Source organism: Phoxinus phoxinus (genome assembly GCF_949152265.1).
Source record: "Phoxinus phoxinus genome assembly, chromosome: 3".
Classification (NCBI taxonomy): Eukaryota; Metazoa; Chordata; class Actinopteri; order Cypriniformes; family Leuciscidae; genus Phoxinus; species Phoxinus phoxinus.
The window spans coordinates 43,652,423-43,667,390 of record NC_136878.1 but is presented as its reverse complement, the minus strand read 5'-3'; the positions used below and the strand labels follow the sequence as shown (position 1 = coordinate 43,667,390).

At 38.1% G+C, this 14,968-nt stretch overlaps 1 protein-coding gene across 1 annotated transcript; it reads left to right on the top strand.

Moving 5' to 3' along the window:
* The first annotated feature begins 4,484 nt into the window (after positions 1–4,484).
* tagln3a (transgelin 3a) lies at positions 4,485–14,220 on the top strand. Its single transcript, XM_079608569.1, has 5 exons — positions 4,485–4,633; positions 5,106–5,323; positions 8,238–8,412; positions 11,361–11,463; positions 13,187–14,220. The coding sequence occupies exons 2-5, from the start codon at positions 5,132–5,134 to the stop codon at positions 13,368–13,370; spliced, it is 654 nt and encodes a 217-aa protein (XP_079464695.1). The 5' UTR covers positions 4,485–4,633; positions 5,106–5,131; the 3' UTR covers positions 13,371–14,220.
* The last annotated feature ends 748 nt before the right edge of the window (positions 14,221–14,968 follow it).

The window sequence follows — 14,968 nt, the reverse complement described above, 5'->3', positions numbered from 1 at the left end:
TAAGATGGAAGAATGTGGTTTACAGATGTTAGAGACGTGGCTTTCAAATGAAAGATTGGTTTCAAAGAGCGCACCCAGGTTCCTAACCGACGACGAAGAAGTGACAGAGCAGCCATCAAGTGTTAGACAGTATTCTAGGTTAGTACGTGCAGAGGTTTTTGGTCCAATCATTAGAAACTCAGTTTTTTTCAGAATTAAGTAATAGAAAATTACTAGTCATCCAAATTTTTATATAAGCTATGCATTCTGTTAATTTCTTGAATTTGCTAATTTCGTCGGGCGCGAAGAGATATAGAGCTGAGTATCATCAGCATAACATTGAAAACTAATCCCCTGGTTCCTAATGATATCTCCCAATGTACAGAGTGAACTGCAACGGCCTTAGTACTGAGCCTTGTGGTACACCATACTGAACTTGTGATCGATAAGACATTTCTTCATTTACAGCTACAAACTGATAATGGTCAGATAAGTATGATTTAAACCATGCTAGTGCAATTCCACTAATGCCAACATAAACAACAAAGAATGTTGTGGTCGATGGTATCAAATGCAGCACTAAGTCTCAGTACTATGGTATGGTCTAAATCCTGACTGGAAATCCTCGCAGATACCATTTCTTTCTAAAAAAAAAAAAGGAACATAATTTTGAGGATATTGCTTTTTCTAGTATATTTGACAAAAATGGTAGATTTGAGATCGGCCTGTAATTGACTAATTCTCTAGGATCAAGTTGCGTTTTAATTTAATAAGAGGTTTAATAATAGCCAGCCTAAAAGTTTTCAGTACATATCCTAGTGACAAAGATTAATTGATGATATTAAGAAGAGGATCTATGACCTCTGGAAGCATTTTTTTCAGTAGCGTAGTCAACATACATTTTGTTGATTTAGATGTTTTAACGAGTTTAGACAATTCTTCCTCTCCTATTGCAACGAATTAATGGAGTTTTTCCTCAGGGACACTACAATGCACTTCCTGATGCGATACTGTCGTAGACGGTTGCATAGTTATAATTTTCTCTCTAATATTATCAATCTGGCAAGTAAAAAAAGTTAATAAAGTCATTACTGCTATGCTCTTTGGAAGCTTCAGAAGTAGAAGCTTTATAATTCTTTATAATTTAGCCACTGTGTCAAATAAATACCCAGGGTTGTGTTTGTTTTCTTCTGAGAGTCAAAAAATAAGTAGATCTAGCAGTTTTTAAGGCTTTTCTGTACACAATTGAGCTCTCTCTCCACGAAATTCGAAAAACGTCCAGTTTTGTTTTCATCCAGTTGCGCTCCATTTTTCTGGCTGCTCTCTTAAGGGCCTGAGTGTGCTCGTTGTACCACGGCGTTGGACTATTTTCTTTAATCTTCTTTAAGCGCAAAGGAGCAACTGTGTCTAAAGTGCTGGAAAAGAGAGAGTCAAAACGAAAGTTTATTTCGCAATATCGAGATGAAACTGATCAGGAATATTATTAATAAAGCAATCTTTAGTGTCAGAAGTGATAGTTCTAACATATTTGTAACACGGAGTTGGCTTTGCAACCTTGGCTAAATGGAGTATACACGAGACTAGATAATGATCTGAGATGTCATCGCTCTGCTACAGAATGTCAACAGCATTAACATTGATTCCATGTGTCAATATTAGATCTAAAGTATGATTATGACAATGAGTGGGTCCTGACACGTGTTGTCTAACTCCAATAGAGTTTAGAATGTCTGTAAATGCCAATCCCAATGCGTCATTTTCGTTATCTACATGTATATTAAAATCACCAACAATTAGGACTTTATCTGCAGCCAGTACTAACTCTGATAGAAAATCAGCAAATTATTTGTAAGTCTGTATGGTGGCCTGTATACATTAGCTAGCACAAATCTCAAGCACGATTTATCATTTACACTAGATACAGTATGCATCAACACTTAAAGATAATTATAAATGAAACTAGACTTCTCAGTAATTCTGAAGATATTACTGTAGAATACAGCAACAACACCCCTGCACCCCCCCCCCCCCCCACCACCTTTCAGAATTGGCTCGTTTTTATTACAGTAATCTTTATTCATTTAATAAATAACAACATGGTGAATGTAGTAAGTTCAAATTGCATTCATACACACATTCATACTTAAAGGTATAGCGGAGGATCTTTCCTAATTTTAGAAAAGACCCGCCCTCTCCAATTTTTTTAAAAATGCACATGCGCAACACTCTATTTGCTTACATTAACTTTTACTAGCAATGATTTTAAATGGATTTCTCCAAATAGCATGACAAACTTTACCTGTCTAGTAGAATCTTCGCGACTGAGGCATCAGTGGGAAGCCCAACCTGTGCTTTTAGCGCAAGCCAGCGTGTGAAATATTCACCCAAAATCACTCTGGTCTTGTTTCTATATTCTGCGGCCTTTCTCTTCTTATCATACACTTCTTATACATTTTTTCTCTTTCGACCCTCAGCCATTTTCAAAGGAATGGCTGAAACCGTAACTCATCACACATAATACACCTGAAAGCGAAAACTACATAGGGACGAGCACATACGACGGCCTTACGTAAACATATCACCAGAATGATTGACACTTAGGTGGACCAATAGTATAGGCTACCCACCCGGAAAAAGAAAATCCTCCGCTATACCTTTAAAGAACATACTTTTTTAGCGGCCGTGAAGTAATTACTTATTCAAAAAAAGTACCTACTCAAGACAAGAGAGTTTGCGATTTCAGACGCACCCTTGTCTCTTTATCAGTCTTGCTCTCTCTCTCTCTCCTCCCCCATCATGATTGGACACACCCCCTACTGCTGATTGGCTACAAGTGTGTTGTGCTGCTCGGTCCAAACCACTTTCTAAAGCAGAAATTGCTCACTGCACCTTTAAGACATCAGCAGTCAGAATGTTAGCCTGTATTTACAATGACATAAGGAAAGTGATTAAAAGAAATTAAAGTATGGTGCAATAGATTGAATAGAATGAATAAAATGTTTCTAATGAAATTACATAATTAGTAATGGAATGCAGGCAAATGAAAACTGGACTGAGAGCAAATGCGAGCAAATTGAGAGCAAATGCTCAATACTATATGGACATGGGAAACCTGGTATTTGACCGTTCTCTGGCTGAGTGAGTATCCCAGGTACTATAAATGATAAGACTACGACAAAGAAATGAAAGTCCCTTTTTTTCTCTCCATAGTGAGAACAATAGGCTGTACATGGATATGCTGAGGAATGTAAGAGCACAGCTGGATGCACACACGGGGCTAACAGTGATTGATATGGACAAAACCATTGACTGATTAAGTCAATGGAGAGTGCTGAGGCTGCTTTGCTGATCTAAGGGATGTGGGCAGGACAGCAGCCAATATTTTTTGCATAGAGTTCTCTCAGAGATTGCAATTAGTTTGCAGGAAGGCTTTTTATACAGTATGCAGAATGGAGGAGAGCCACTTTAAAATACAATAAAAACAAATCAATTATTGGTTCATTAAGTAATTCAATATGTTTGAGATAAAGAAAAGTAATTGGAAAACACATTTAAAAAGTAATTGTACTGCAAAAAGTTGAATAAAAATGATTTAGCAAAAAAAAAAAAAAAAGTAAATAAATAAATGTTTTTTTTTCTTCAATTTGAATTTTTTTTTTAAAACATTTTTTTAAATTGGTTGTTGATTTCTTTTCTTTTTTTTTTTTGTGAATTGTGATACTTTTAGCCCTCCGTATAGCTAACGTGGTGTGACATGCTGTACTCCATTTAAAACTGTTTTAAATATTTTTTTTTTATTCTGGTAGCCTATAATTATTAATTATGCAGTTCTTCAGACAACACAAAATATATTTAGCCTACTTAACTCTATTGGACTATTGGAGCACTGACAGGTAACTGCAAAATAAAATATATATATATTTTAAATGTAATTATTTTAAAAATACAACTAGAAATGGGGACCATGTCAGCAACTAAAATAGCATATAATTTCCCTTTTACATAAGCTAATAGCATAGGTACCTATGTTTTAATGCAAAAAAGTTTATCATATGATGTTTTATTTGCCAACTTTATATTTATATATTCAGTTGAATGTAAAGACAGAGTGCATTTGCAGTTACTTAACAATAAATTGCGCATTTACATTGCTGAAAATTGCTTTAGAAATATTACTAATGTTCAGCATTTCAGAGGAGTGAACAAATTCTGCATTTGAGCATTGGTTTTATTACAGTAAAGTAAAGATGGCATCATTTCTCGCGTGCCCTATAGCATCATGCCCGACTGCATGTAGGCTATAGCATATAGAGACCGTGTTCTTCATGGCCTACTTTTCATGTACGCACACTGATGCTTTAATATGCACACAAGCCATTCTTCCGAATGCCTTTTTTGGCTCGCTGCTTTACGCGTTTTACACACTGCAACATGTCAAGCCAATGATGCGCGCAACCTTGAGCTTTACGTAACACTTACTGTCCAGCTCCTAGCCAACCCTCTCTCCATCCGCGAGCACGCGTGATGCTCTGGTTTGACGGATGCTGAGCTGGTTCCAGTCCCTCCCCCTTCACTGGCCCTTCGAGTGCTCATCCATGGTGCCAACAGACGGACATTACACGGGCGAGGAAAACAACAAACAGCCTCCATCATAGTGAGTAGATGCATAATGTCTCACTGCATTGTCGGAAAATTAAACTGCATTACACATCAGTTAGTGATGCGCAGTTGCCGATTGTCATTTTTTACTAGAGTGCGTCAGGCTCAAGTTGGCGTTTTGGTCAGTTTGTTGTTGGTAATCTCGATCAAATTGAGATTGTAGTCGATTTAAAACGGCGCAAATAACATGATGATTTTGCTCGTTCATGTTTCGGAGTGACTCGACGTGTGTTGCGTGGAAACCAATGGAAGATTTAAAAAAAAAAATCATTTTTTTGAATGGCGTTATCAAATTGATTAATTTAGGCCATTTAGTTCCAGTTAAACACGGACAAAAACCTTTGTCAATAGTCTCAGAGTAAGCAGTAGCCAATGCTCTAATCTATTTTACATAGTCTGCATATAGTGTTTAAAAAATAATATCTAGTCTATTCAGACATATGTGTGTGTGTGTGTGTGTGTTTCAGATTATTATCACTGCAGGTCAGTGTCAATGTGTGCTGCCATGGCAAACAGGGGACCGAGCTACGGGCTCAGCCGTGAGGTCCAAGAGAAGATTGACCAGAAGTATAATGTGGAGTTGGAGACTCGGCTTGTGGAATGGATCCTGATCCAGTGTGGTGACGACTTGGAGCGACCGGAACCTGGCAAACAGAACTTCCAGAAATGGCTCACGAGTGGAACAGTATGTGCTGGAAATGGAATGGGGAAGAAATTTAGGAATTTAAACTCTAGATCGAACATTCCAGTAACCTTGGTTATATTAATGTCAGCAACTCATTTTTAACAAGGGGAGCCTGAAACAACACAACATTTGTCGTTAGATACACACTTAAAAATAAAGGTTCCTTTTTGGCGTCTATGGTTCCATGAAGGACCTTTCACATGCTTAGAACTAAAAGCACAAAACATTCTATGGTGGAAAAAAGATTATTTAGAATAGATTAGTAAAATGTTCTTCACATTAAGAAAAAAGTTATTTTAAGAACTGTTCGCTGAAGGTTCTTTATGGAACTCAAAATGGTATTGCTGTGAAAACCCACTTTTGGAATCTTTATTTTTAACTAAGATTGAATCTCAACTGGAATAATAACCACCTTGCGCAATAATATTATCTATCATACTTCCTCATTATTTCACTATGATTATGACACTACACAGAAAAACGTTTGTGGAGGTGTGAAAAATTTGGTTTAGAAACCATTTACACTCAAATTGCTAGTAAATAATTACAAATAAATGTCAAGTAACATTGAATACATGTCAAATTTTGAAGTAGAAAGACTGAAATTGTATATTCTTATAAACATTCTCCAATAAGATTTTTTTTAGGTTAAATATATATTTTACAGCGTTGTCGTGTGTTGATGAATTCAAGATTATTTTTGCACATTTGGCCCTGTTTACAGCTGGCATTAAGATGCATTTTGGTCGATCAGATCACAAGTGGACGACACTAAATACAGGAGTAAACGGGTCTAAAATGTTTTGAGCTTGTCCACTTTTGACCACTTCCAGAGGTAGTGGAAAACACATTCGACTGGGTTGCTTTCATAGTGTAAACGTCCGACCACATGGTCACATCCGACCATGTGGTCGGATGTGTTCATACAGCAACAATAGACCGTCTACTTTCCGTCTACTGACCTAACGTGTAACATTGGGACGTGGGAACATGGGAAGCGCTCTAGCCAGACGGGATTTAAACTTTGTCGACTGAAGAAGTTTGGTTTGAAGAGGAAAAATTTACCAAGCACAAAGTTCTCTCAGCATTCCTGGTTTCTAACACACACTCACAGTGTTCGGCGTGATCTTGCGTCTGTCAGAGCAGAAACTAAAGCTGATGCTCTCCGTATGTTCTTCAGTCGTCTCCAGTCATGTTCATATGTAAATTGCGAGAGCTTATTTCATCCATTAGATAGGAAGATCTGAAAAAACACATAGATGTACCCGCCCATAGACTCTCGCCTCGACGAAATCAGGACAGAAGTGGTTGAAAGTGGACAGAAGAGACGGATTAAAACACCAGGTGTAAACGGGAATGTGTCTCCCTCATCTACTTGTGATCCGATTGACCATCACGCATCTTAATACCAGCTGTAAACAGGGCATTAGTTTAAATGTATGGTTGCATCCCACTACAAATACTTTGCACTAAAAGCATTCACTTTGCTGATGATGGAAAAGTACACATTTTTGAATAAGTAATAAGACTGTGTTGCCATGAAATTGTCTTGATACCACATAACTTACTATTGTTGAATTGGGATGTAAGCATTAACATCTAAAGGCATCATACACTTGTTGACTTTGTAAATTGTTACAGAGAAAAACTGGGAATCATATAGGAGACGCATGACAAATGAAAACAATACGTGTTCTAAAATCGGCTACAAATATCCAACATGTCTGATATCCTCCGACTGGATGGAGTTGAAGTCTGAAGCTAAACAATCTCTGCCCAAAAATGCTAAAACTTCTCTGCACATAATACACTATGCCATTTTCTGTGAAATCTGTCAAGTCTGCAGACTGGCTCTTATGGCCTTTTCCTCTGCATGGTTCGGTACAGCTCGGTTCGGGTCGCTTTAAATGGTACCACCTCTGTTGATGTTCCAAGCGTACCGTACCGATACCAAAATGTGACGTGAAAGATTGACTGCAGATCACTGATTGGTCAGACAGAATCGTCACTACCAGCGTCATTGTATTTGTGACACGAGACACCAAACCCGCTAGATTTAAATAGCCAGTAACAGTCACCGTTGTAGCACCTGTTTTTAAACTACTTGATGTTTTATTAACAAGGTTTGGGAGGAACGCGTTCTAATGATCAAACAATCAAGTCATTCCAGCCAGCTGTCAGCAATCAGTAATCAACAGGTCCACTCAATCAGCACGAGTAAAGCCTATAAATATTCACAGTCAACTCACCTATATTCCTCGACAGTTTTCAGCATCTCTCCACCACCCCATCTCTTCACACTTGCCTAGTTATCCTCCTAAATTGGATTCGGGCCCAATTTCCGAGCTCAAATACGCATAACCATTCATTCTCTGATCTTTTGTAAGTGTGAACTCGTGAATTGCCTGAAAAAAATAAAAATAAAAACTTCCAAAAGAGAAATGGCTGAATCGTGGTCAGTGGACGAAGTGCAGACGTTCCTCTCGTTGGTTGCAGAGGAGCGGATAAACTATAACGATCAGTCTATAATCCCACTCAGTTTGAAGCGGTACTAACTGCAGTGGAAAAGCAAACCGAGCTAAAGCGAACCGAGCCGTGCCGCGCCGATCCGAACCGTACTGAGCCGTACCGTGCAGTGGAAAAGCGCCATTACTTTCATCAACTACTTTTGACCCGTCCAGACTGCAAATCAGACAAACATCTCTACAAAAGTCATGTGGTCTATTCCAGGCTTAACTAAATTTGTTACGTATGGTATAAAGTGAATCCAGCAGATTGTTATCGCAGAATAAACCCTGACAGGGTGATCAGGACCCGGACGCCAAGCTTTAGTCATCTCTAGGACTAAGAATCTGACAGAACCTAAATGATTATGTTCCTCCTTTCTCCCTTCCCTCTCTTTACCCCATCCCAGATCCTCTGCCGGCTCATCAACAGTCTATACCCCAGCGGTGAGGGACCGATTAAGAAAATTACAGAAACTAAAATGGTCTTTAAACAAATGGAGAAGATTTCTCAGTTCCTGCAGGCCGCTGAAGAATATGGTGTTAACAGGGGAGACATATTCCAAACTGTTGATCTTTGGGAAGGTAAAACACACACACACACACACACACACGCACGCACGTACGCACACGTACGCACACGCACACACACACACACACACACACTTGGACACAACAGTTTGTTTGAATATACACTTAAAATAAAGTTTTTTCAATTTGGTTCAATTAGTTTATATATTTAAATATATTAAAATACGTTTGATTTTAAAGTGTAAACATTTTTCACTATATTAATGTTTTTGCTATATTTAAAAAAAATGCAGTCTCTGTGAGAATGAGACCTTTTTCAAAAACATTAAAAAAATGTACCGCTCCAAATATACTGTAGAAAATCTGTGGAATAAAGTAACATTTACATTTAAAGGGGTCATGAACTGAGAAATAAAATTTTCCTTGAGGTTTTGACATGGTCATCATATATAAGAATATCCTACAAGTTTCAGAACTGAAAACTTCATTGTTAGTCCAAAATCAGCTTTTATTGTAACCAGGCCCAGCGAACGACTCGTCCTGGAATATGCCTCTTTATGATGTAATAAGGCAGTGATAGACGCCTCTGCAGAAGAAGATCAGCTTAGGCTCCGCCCACTGGAGTTAGTGAGATGAGGAAGAGAGAAAAGCACAGATTTATTTTCAACAATGTGAATGTCTCAGTTGAACATTATTTATTCTAATTCGGTACATTTCACTGGATTCTTTGGTAACCTTGTTCATTCTAATGCCTGATCTGTGACCAGTGATTTCTGATGTAAATATAATGCCATAGATCTAATTGTAATGCTATAATTATCTCTTTTCACGAGTAGTTAACATTGAGAGCTGTAATAGTAAAAACGTGCTAAAAGTTTTCGAGAGAGTTCCACATGTAATACTAGCTATTTCATATGTAAAGCTGTTAGCCAATCACAGCAGTGGGTGTTTACACTGAAGTCTCACAGCCAATCACAGCAGTGGGAGTTTACACTGAAGTCTCACAGCCAATCACAGCAGTGGGAGTTTACACTGAAGTCTCACAGCCAATCACAGCAGTGGGAGTTTACACTGAAGTCTCACAGCCAATCACAGCAGTGGGAGTTTACACTGAAGTCTCACAGCCAATCACAGCAGTGGGAGTTTACACTGAAGTCTCACACCCAATCACAGCAGTGGGAGTTTACACTGAAGTCTCACACCCAATCACAGCAGTGGGAGTTTACACTGAAGTCTCACACCCAATCACAGCAGTGGGAGTTTACACTGAAGTCTCACAGCCAATCACAGCAGTGGGAGTTTACACTGAAGTCTCACAGCCAATCACAGCAGTGGGAGTTTACACTGAAGTCTCACACAGACATGTCCCTTCAGAGCGTTCAAATCTGAGGGCTAAAATAAAATCAGGCTAGGAAAAAAGCCTTTTATTTCTAAATTATGAAGATAATTTAAGTAAAAATCATACTAACATTATAAGTGCACCCCAGGAAACATTATAAAATAATAAAACAATGCAGTTCATGACCCCTTTAAATACATTTTCCACTATATCGTCATAAATTATTTACATAACACCTCAGTTTTGGACTGGGATCAAGATCACCCTGTCAGGGTTTATTTTGTGATGATCAGTTGACTGTACATTATCCTTTACATTAAACATAACTTACATTAACTCTTAGGTATGGTACAAAAACATACAGTAACTTGTTAAGTGATACGTTTGTTAACTTCCTCCTGATGTGTACTGTTTTTAAGCATTTATGTTATCTGGAAATGGGCATAGGATTTAGCCGAGGTAAACGTGTTCCTGGGTCAACATATTTCGCTGATCCTGGAACAACATTGCTGTCCGAAAAAGTAGTCCATATACCTACCCATAAACCTTGCCCATACCCATAAGTTACCGCTAAAATCAGAGTAAAATAATGGTGAATAACACTGATGTAGAAGCACATAACCCTGGCTTTAAGTATGGTTCGGAGTAATTTCAACCTAGGGTCCTTTGCACCATGACCTCGAGCCAGGCGCTAATGGATCCAAGTTTGTATCTCGTAAATTATGCCACTAATAATGCACGGAATGGTTCCAAACTAATACAGTAGTACAAACAGGTTCATAAAACGAGGGATTGGAAAGTGTGTAAGTACATCAGGAGTTTAAATAACACTTGCCTGATGGCTTATGCTAGCGCTAACCCGCACGTCGAGGTCACTTCCGTGATTTGGGAAAAGCCCGTAAAAGTCGCGATCACCCGGGGTTGCTGATAAAGTTTTGTGGTATTTTTTTATTATTTTTTTCCGAAGTGTTGACAACTAATAATTGTTGCAAACTGGTGCTATCAACAACAAATTTGTGCATTCCTGGAACTGGGCGTCGTTACACTACATCCTTATGCATCGCTTTCTGCCACGACTTTTACAGGCTTTTCCCAAATCACAGAAGTGACCTCGACGTCCGGGTTAGCGGTAGCATAAGCCATCAGGCAAGTGTTATTTAAATGCACTCCTGATGTACTTACACACTTTCCAATCCCTCGTTTTATGAGTACAGAACCTGTTTGTACTACTGTAGAAGTTTGGTGCCGTCCCGGGCATTATTAGTGGGGTAATTTACAAGATACAACCTTGGATCCATTAGCGCCTGCACTAAGCCATTCGGCTGATATCTCTAAATAAGCTCTAACTTATATTAATAATGTTCGACCAAGGGTCAAAAGCTTCTGGGGGGTGTTTGGCTCGAGGTCATGGTGCAAAGGACCCTAGGTTGAAATTACTCAGAAGCATCCCTTTAAACCTAAACTTGACATAAAGTGTAAACTTGTTCCTCAAATCTGATTGGTTGATTTGAAAGTTGGTCCAGGATCAACAAAGATGTCGATGAACTCCGTGAAATCAGGTTCTGCTGTCATTAACATGGTGTATAAAGGAAATTACAAGATGCCTTTGCCAAGTATTGTGTCACAGGAATCATGTTCATAAGCCTTTCGTTCTGTTTTAAAGGAAAGGACATGGCTGCGGTCCAGAGGACACTGACGGCTCTGGGAAGTGAAGCTCTCACAAAGGATGATGGACATTACCGCGGGGACAAAGACTGGTTTCACAGGTGAGCTGGACAGAGAAAGGGTGTTAGTCATTTGCACTCTGCCCAGGGATGGACTGAGACCCCAGTGTGCAAACATTCAGGGCCAGCAAAGCCTTTTCTGCTGGTGTACAACGTCTAAAAATAAATACTTATTTTTCTTCTTTTTCTTCTAATTTATCTTTATTTGCCTATGCATTTCCAATCACTTTCCTGATTCTGTCTTTTGAAGCTTTATCAGTGAACAAACCGAAGGTTGATCTAATCAGAATGTATCCATCACTTAAGAGCTTGCAGAACTGCCAACAGTGTGCAAACTAATCGAATCTATGTTCAGATGAATCAATCAATCAGTTTTATTTGTACCTGGTTGGTGTTGTCTGTGCAGAGGCTGTCTGGCTGGCTTTAAATCGATCGCGCTTAAAGTGATGTAGCTGATTAGAGTGTGTGAACAGTGCAAGAGACGTTCTGTAAGAACTGCTGATGTATTAAAGGGGTGCTATAATGCCCTTTTCACAAGATGTCAAATAAATCTCTGATGTCCCCAGAGTGTGTATGTGAAGTTTTAGCTCAAAATACCCCACAGATATTTTTATATTGCATGCTAGAGTTGTCACTTTTTGAGGGTGAGCAAAAACGCCTGGTTTTGTGTGTGTCCCTTTAAATGCAAATGAGCTGCTGCTCCTTGCACAGGGGGCGGAGCTACAAGAGCTCTTGTCCTTTGTAGCTTCGATTACCTCACACAGACATGCACTGAAAATGTCAAAAACTTTTAGCCTTTAATGTTCAAACCAGAGTCTGACAATAATGGAGAGACTCAAGAAGTGACAACATGTAGAAACAACAGGACATTTCTGAATGGTTAGTTGATGAATTTGTGCAGCTTATGTGTAGTTATCTTCTAGTCATTGATTAGCATATTCTGTCTTGATAATCTATAAATCGTGTTTCGGGGGCGGGGTTTATGTAAATTCTAGGGTTGGTGATGTCACTAACCCGGGAGGAATGTTGTGTAGTCCCTACCAGCCGTTTGTTGTAGTCCTTAAAAATGAATTTCTTTAAAAGCAAATATCTTCCTTTTCTTTGAACTTTGAGAGTCGTAACTTTGCAGATGTTGTTTATGCTCAAACAGCAACATTACACACTAACTAAAGTTAGAAAAGTGAAATCATAATCAACCACCCCTTTAAAAATTAAAGGAGAACTTATTTTCAAATCAAATAATTATTGGTAAGTGCCAATGTATGATTTACTTAAGTTAAACTTTACTTATTATACATATAATGTCAACTGTTATGTAATAATGACTATAATTTCAGGTTTTTATGTAATAGTTATGATTAACTAAAGCATATCATTTTATTATGTTGCGGCTAATTGGGCTTCTGTAGCCTTTTTATTATGTCTTTCATGAGCAGAAGATTTTATTAGATTGCAAAGACCTCTTTTAAATTACATAATAAGCAGCAATGATTACAATTGTGACATTACAAAAGGTCAATGAGCCCTTATGAAGAAGGAATAATTACTGGTAAGGTTCATAATTTCGAATCATACTCAGTTGTGCTAACAGTCTTACAAACACAAGCACGTGTTTCCCTGTGATTCCTTAGCCGTCTGTGTCTGCAAACTGGACCAGACTTTATGCCAGTAGTAAAAAAAAAACTGGATTAATCCAATCAAACACAGCTACAGCATCCTCGAAGAACACACTTTCTGCATTTAAATATTTTGAATTGTGTTTTAGGAAAACCAAAGGCCACAAGCGGGAGTTTTCAGAGGAGCAGCTGCGTCAAGGCCGGAGTCTTATCGGGATGCAGATGGGAAGCAACCGTGGAGCATCTCAAGCTGGCATGTCAGGGTACGGCACCCCACGGCAAATCATGCGGTACGACTCTCCTCGACACAACGGAGATCAGAGCAATCCCTAAACACTAACCGTTTGATATTTACTGGAGCCGAAACTAGTGCTCCAGTTGTAGGAGGAATGTGTACATGTGTATAGATATACAGTGAACTAAAGTTGCGCTTAAACCAGTCCTAGTATTACACACATTAGAGTGTCGTCCCTTCTTCCACAATGCACCAGTGCCGTCTGTTATTGTTCCTCAGACAAGCTCCAGATTTTAAGTCAAAATAAATTGAATATTAGTATCAACTATATTAAATACTATTAATACTCAACTATTAAACGTGTAGCCCTTTACAAATGGTAAGCTGGCAATCTAGTACCTCTTGAAGATCTAACGTCCATTTACAATGGCATATTTGGCTGATGCTTTTACCCAAAGCACCTTAAAAGTGCACTCAAGGTACAGTGTCCTGGGAATCATGCATGCTGTGCAAAAGGAACATTCAAAAGAAAAGTCTATTTTTAACTTAAAGCCATAGTTATGTATCAGTGTGTCAAGATAAACTGTGCTCGAGATATACATGTATTTGGTCGAGGTGATACTGTGCTATTGCTGTCAAATGTACACTATTATTGATGTGTTACCATCTAACTACAAAGGTTACTGTTCCTGCTACCAGAACGTGCCCAAAATGTTATTGTTGTGCATAATCTTTCTGATGTCACTGTAAAGAACTGATGCTATACATTCCAGTGATGTGAGAAAAGAAAAAGTGTTCCGAAGAGTCCGTCAAATTGATACAAAAATTGTGGTGTTTATGAAATCTGTTTTCAAATGTTGTTCATTTTATGCATTACCTAACGTGCATGTAAAGTAAATATGCTTCTGATGCTAAGATTGTATTGCTTATTACACTATTTTTTTTTTTGTGGAGCGTCATGTTTTATCTATATACAGAACCTTTGACAATCAAAACACTTTCCAATTGTCATGATTGAAATATGTTCGGCTGTTTAGTTCATTTAGTTTGTCGTTTAATTTTCGTGGTTTGATTTTAAATCCACTTCATTTATTTGTTAGAAAAATTGAATAGTTATTTCACACTTCTGACTGTTTTTCATTATTTAGTATATGTTTTAGATGATCTGTTTTAAATGTAATGGAATGTAGTCGTTTTCCATTAGGTATGTTTACATGCACGAATTTTGTTAACCGTATGAATCCAATCCGATTTCAGTTTCTAAAAGTTATTTATATGAACTCAAAACTTTGGAATCTGATTTACATGTTCATTTACATGTGTTCCGAAGTCATAAACGCATAAAAAACAATATAATAATACACCCACGTTCGACATGTCAGATTTTTTTTTATCAGATTGAGAAAATAATAAGATTCAAGCATTTACATGCTTATTTTCCCCCATTGATCAGATTATTTCAGGTCTGCATTACTCCCTTCAATCCGACCAAAATGTTTTAATTGTGCTGTTTATATGAATTCTTTTCAATCCGACTGAGCCTTCAATCTGATTTCTAACGGATAATTTGGTTGCATGTAAACTTAGCTATTTTGACTCTACAGGGTTTGATTGTATTGAAAAGAGAGGACTAGATATAGGATGAAATCAGTCTTAACTTTTAAATGCTTGCAAACATCTATCAAACTGTCACAAC

Coding starts and splice junctions, on each gene's coding strand:
- tagln3a (XM_079608569.1), top strand. CDS start 5,132: ATGTGTGCTGCCATGGCAAACAGGGGACCGAGCTACGGGCTCAGCCGT. Junction 8,413..11,360: donor AACTGTTGATCTTTGGGAAG/GTAAAACACACA, acceptor TCTGTTTTAAAG/GAAAGGACATGGCTGCGGTC. Junction 11,464..13,186: donor GACAAAGACTGGTTTCACAG/GTGAGCTGGACA, acceptor ATTGTGTTTTAG/GAAAACCAAAGGCCACAAGC.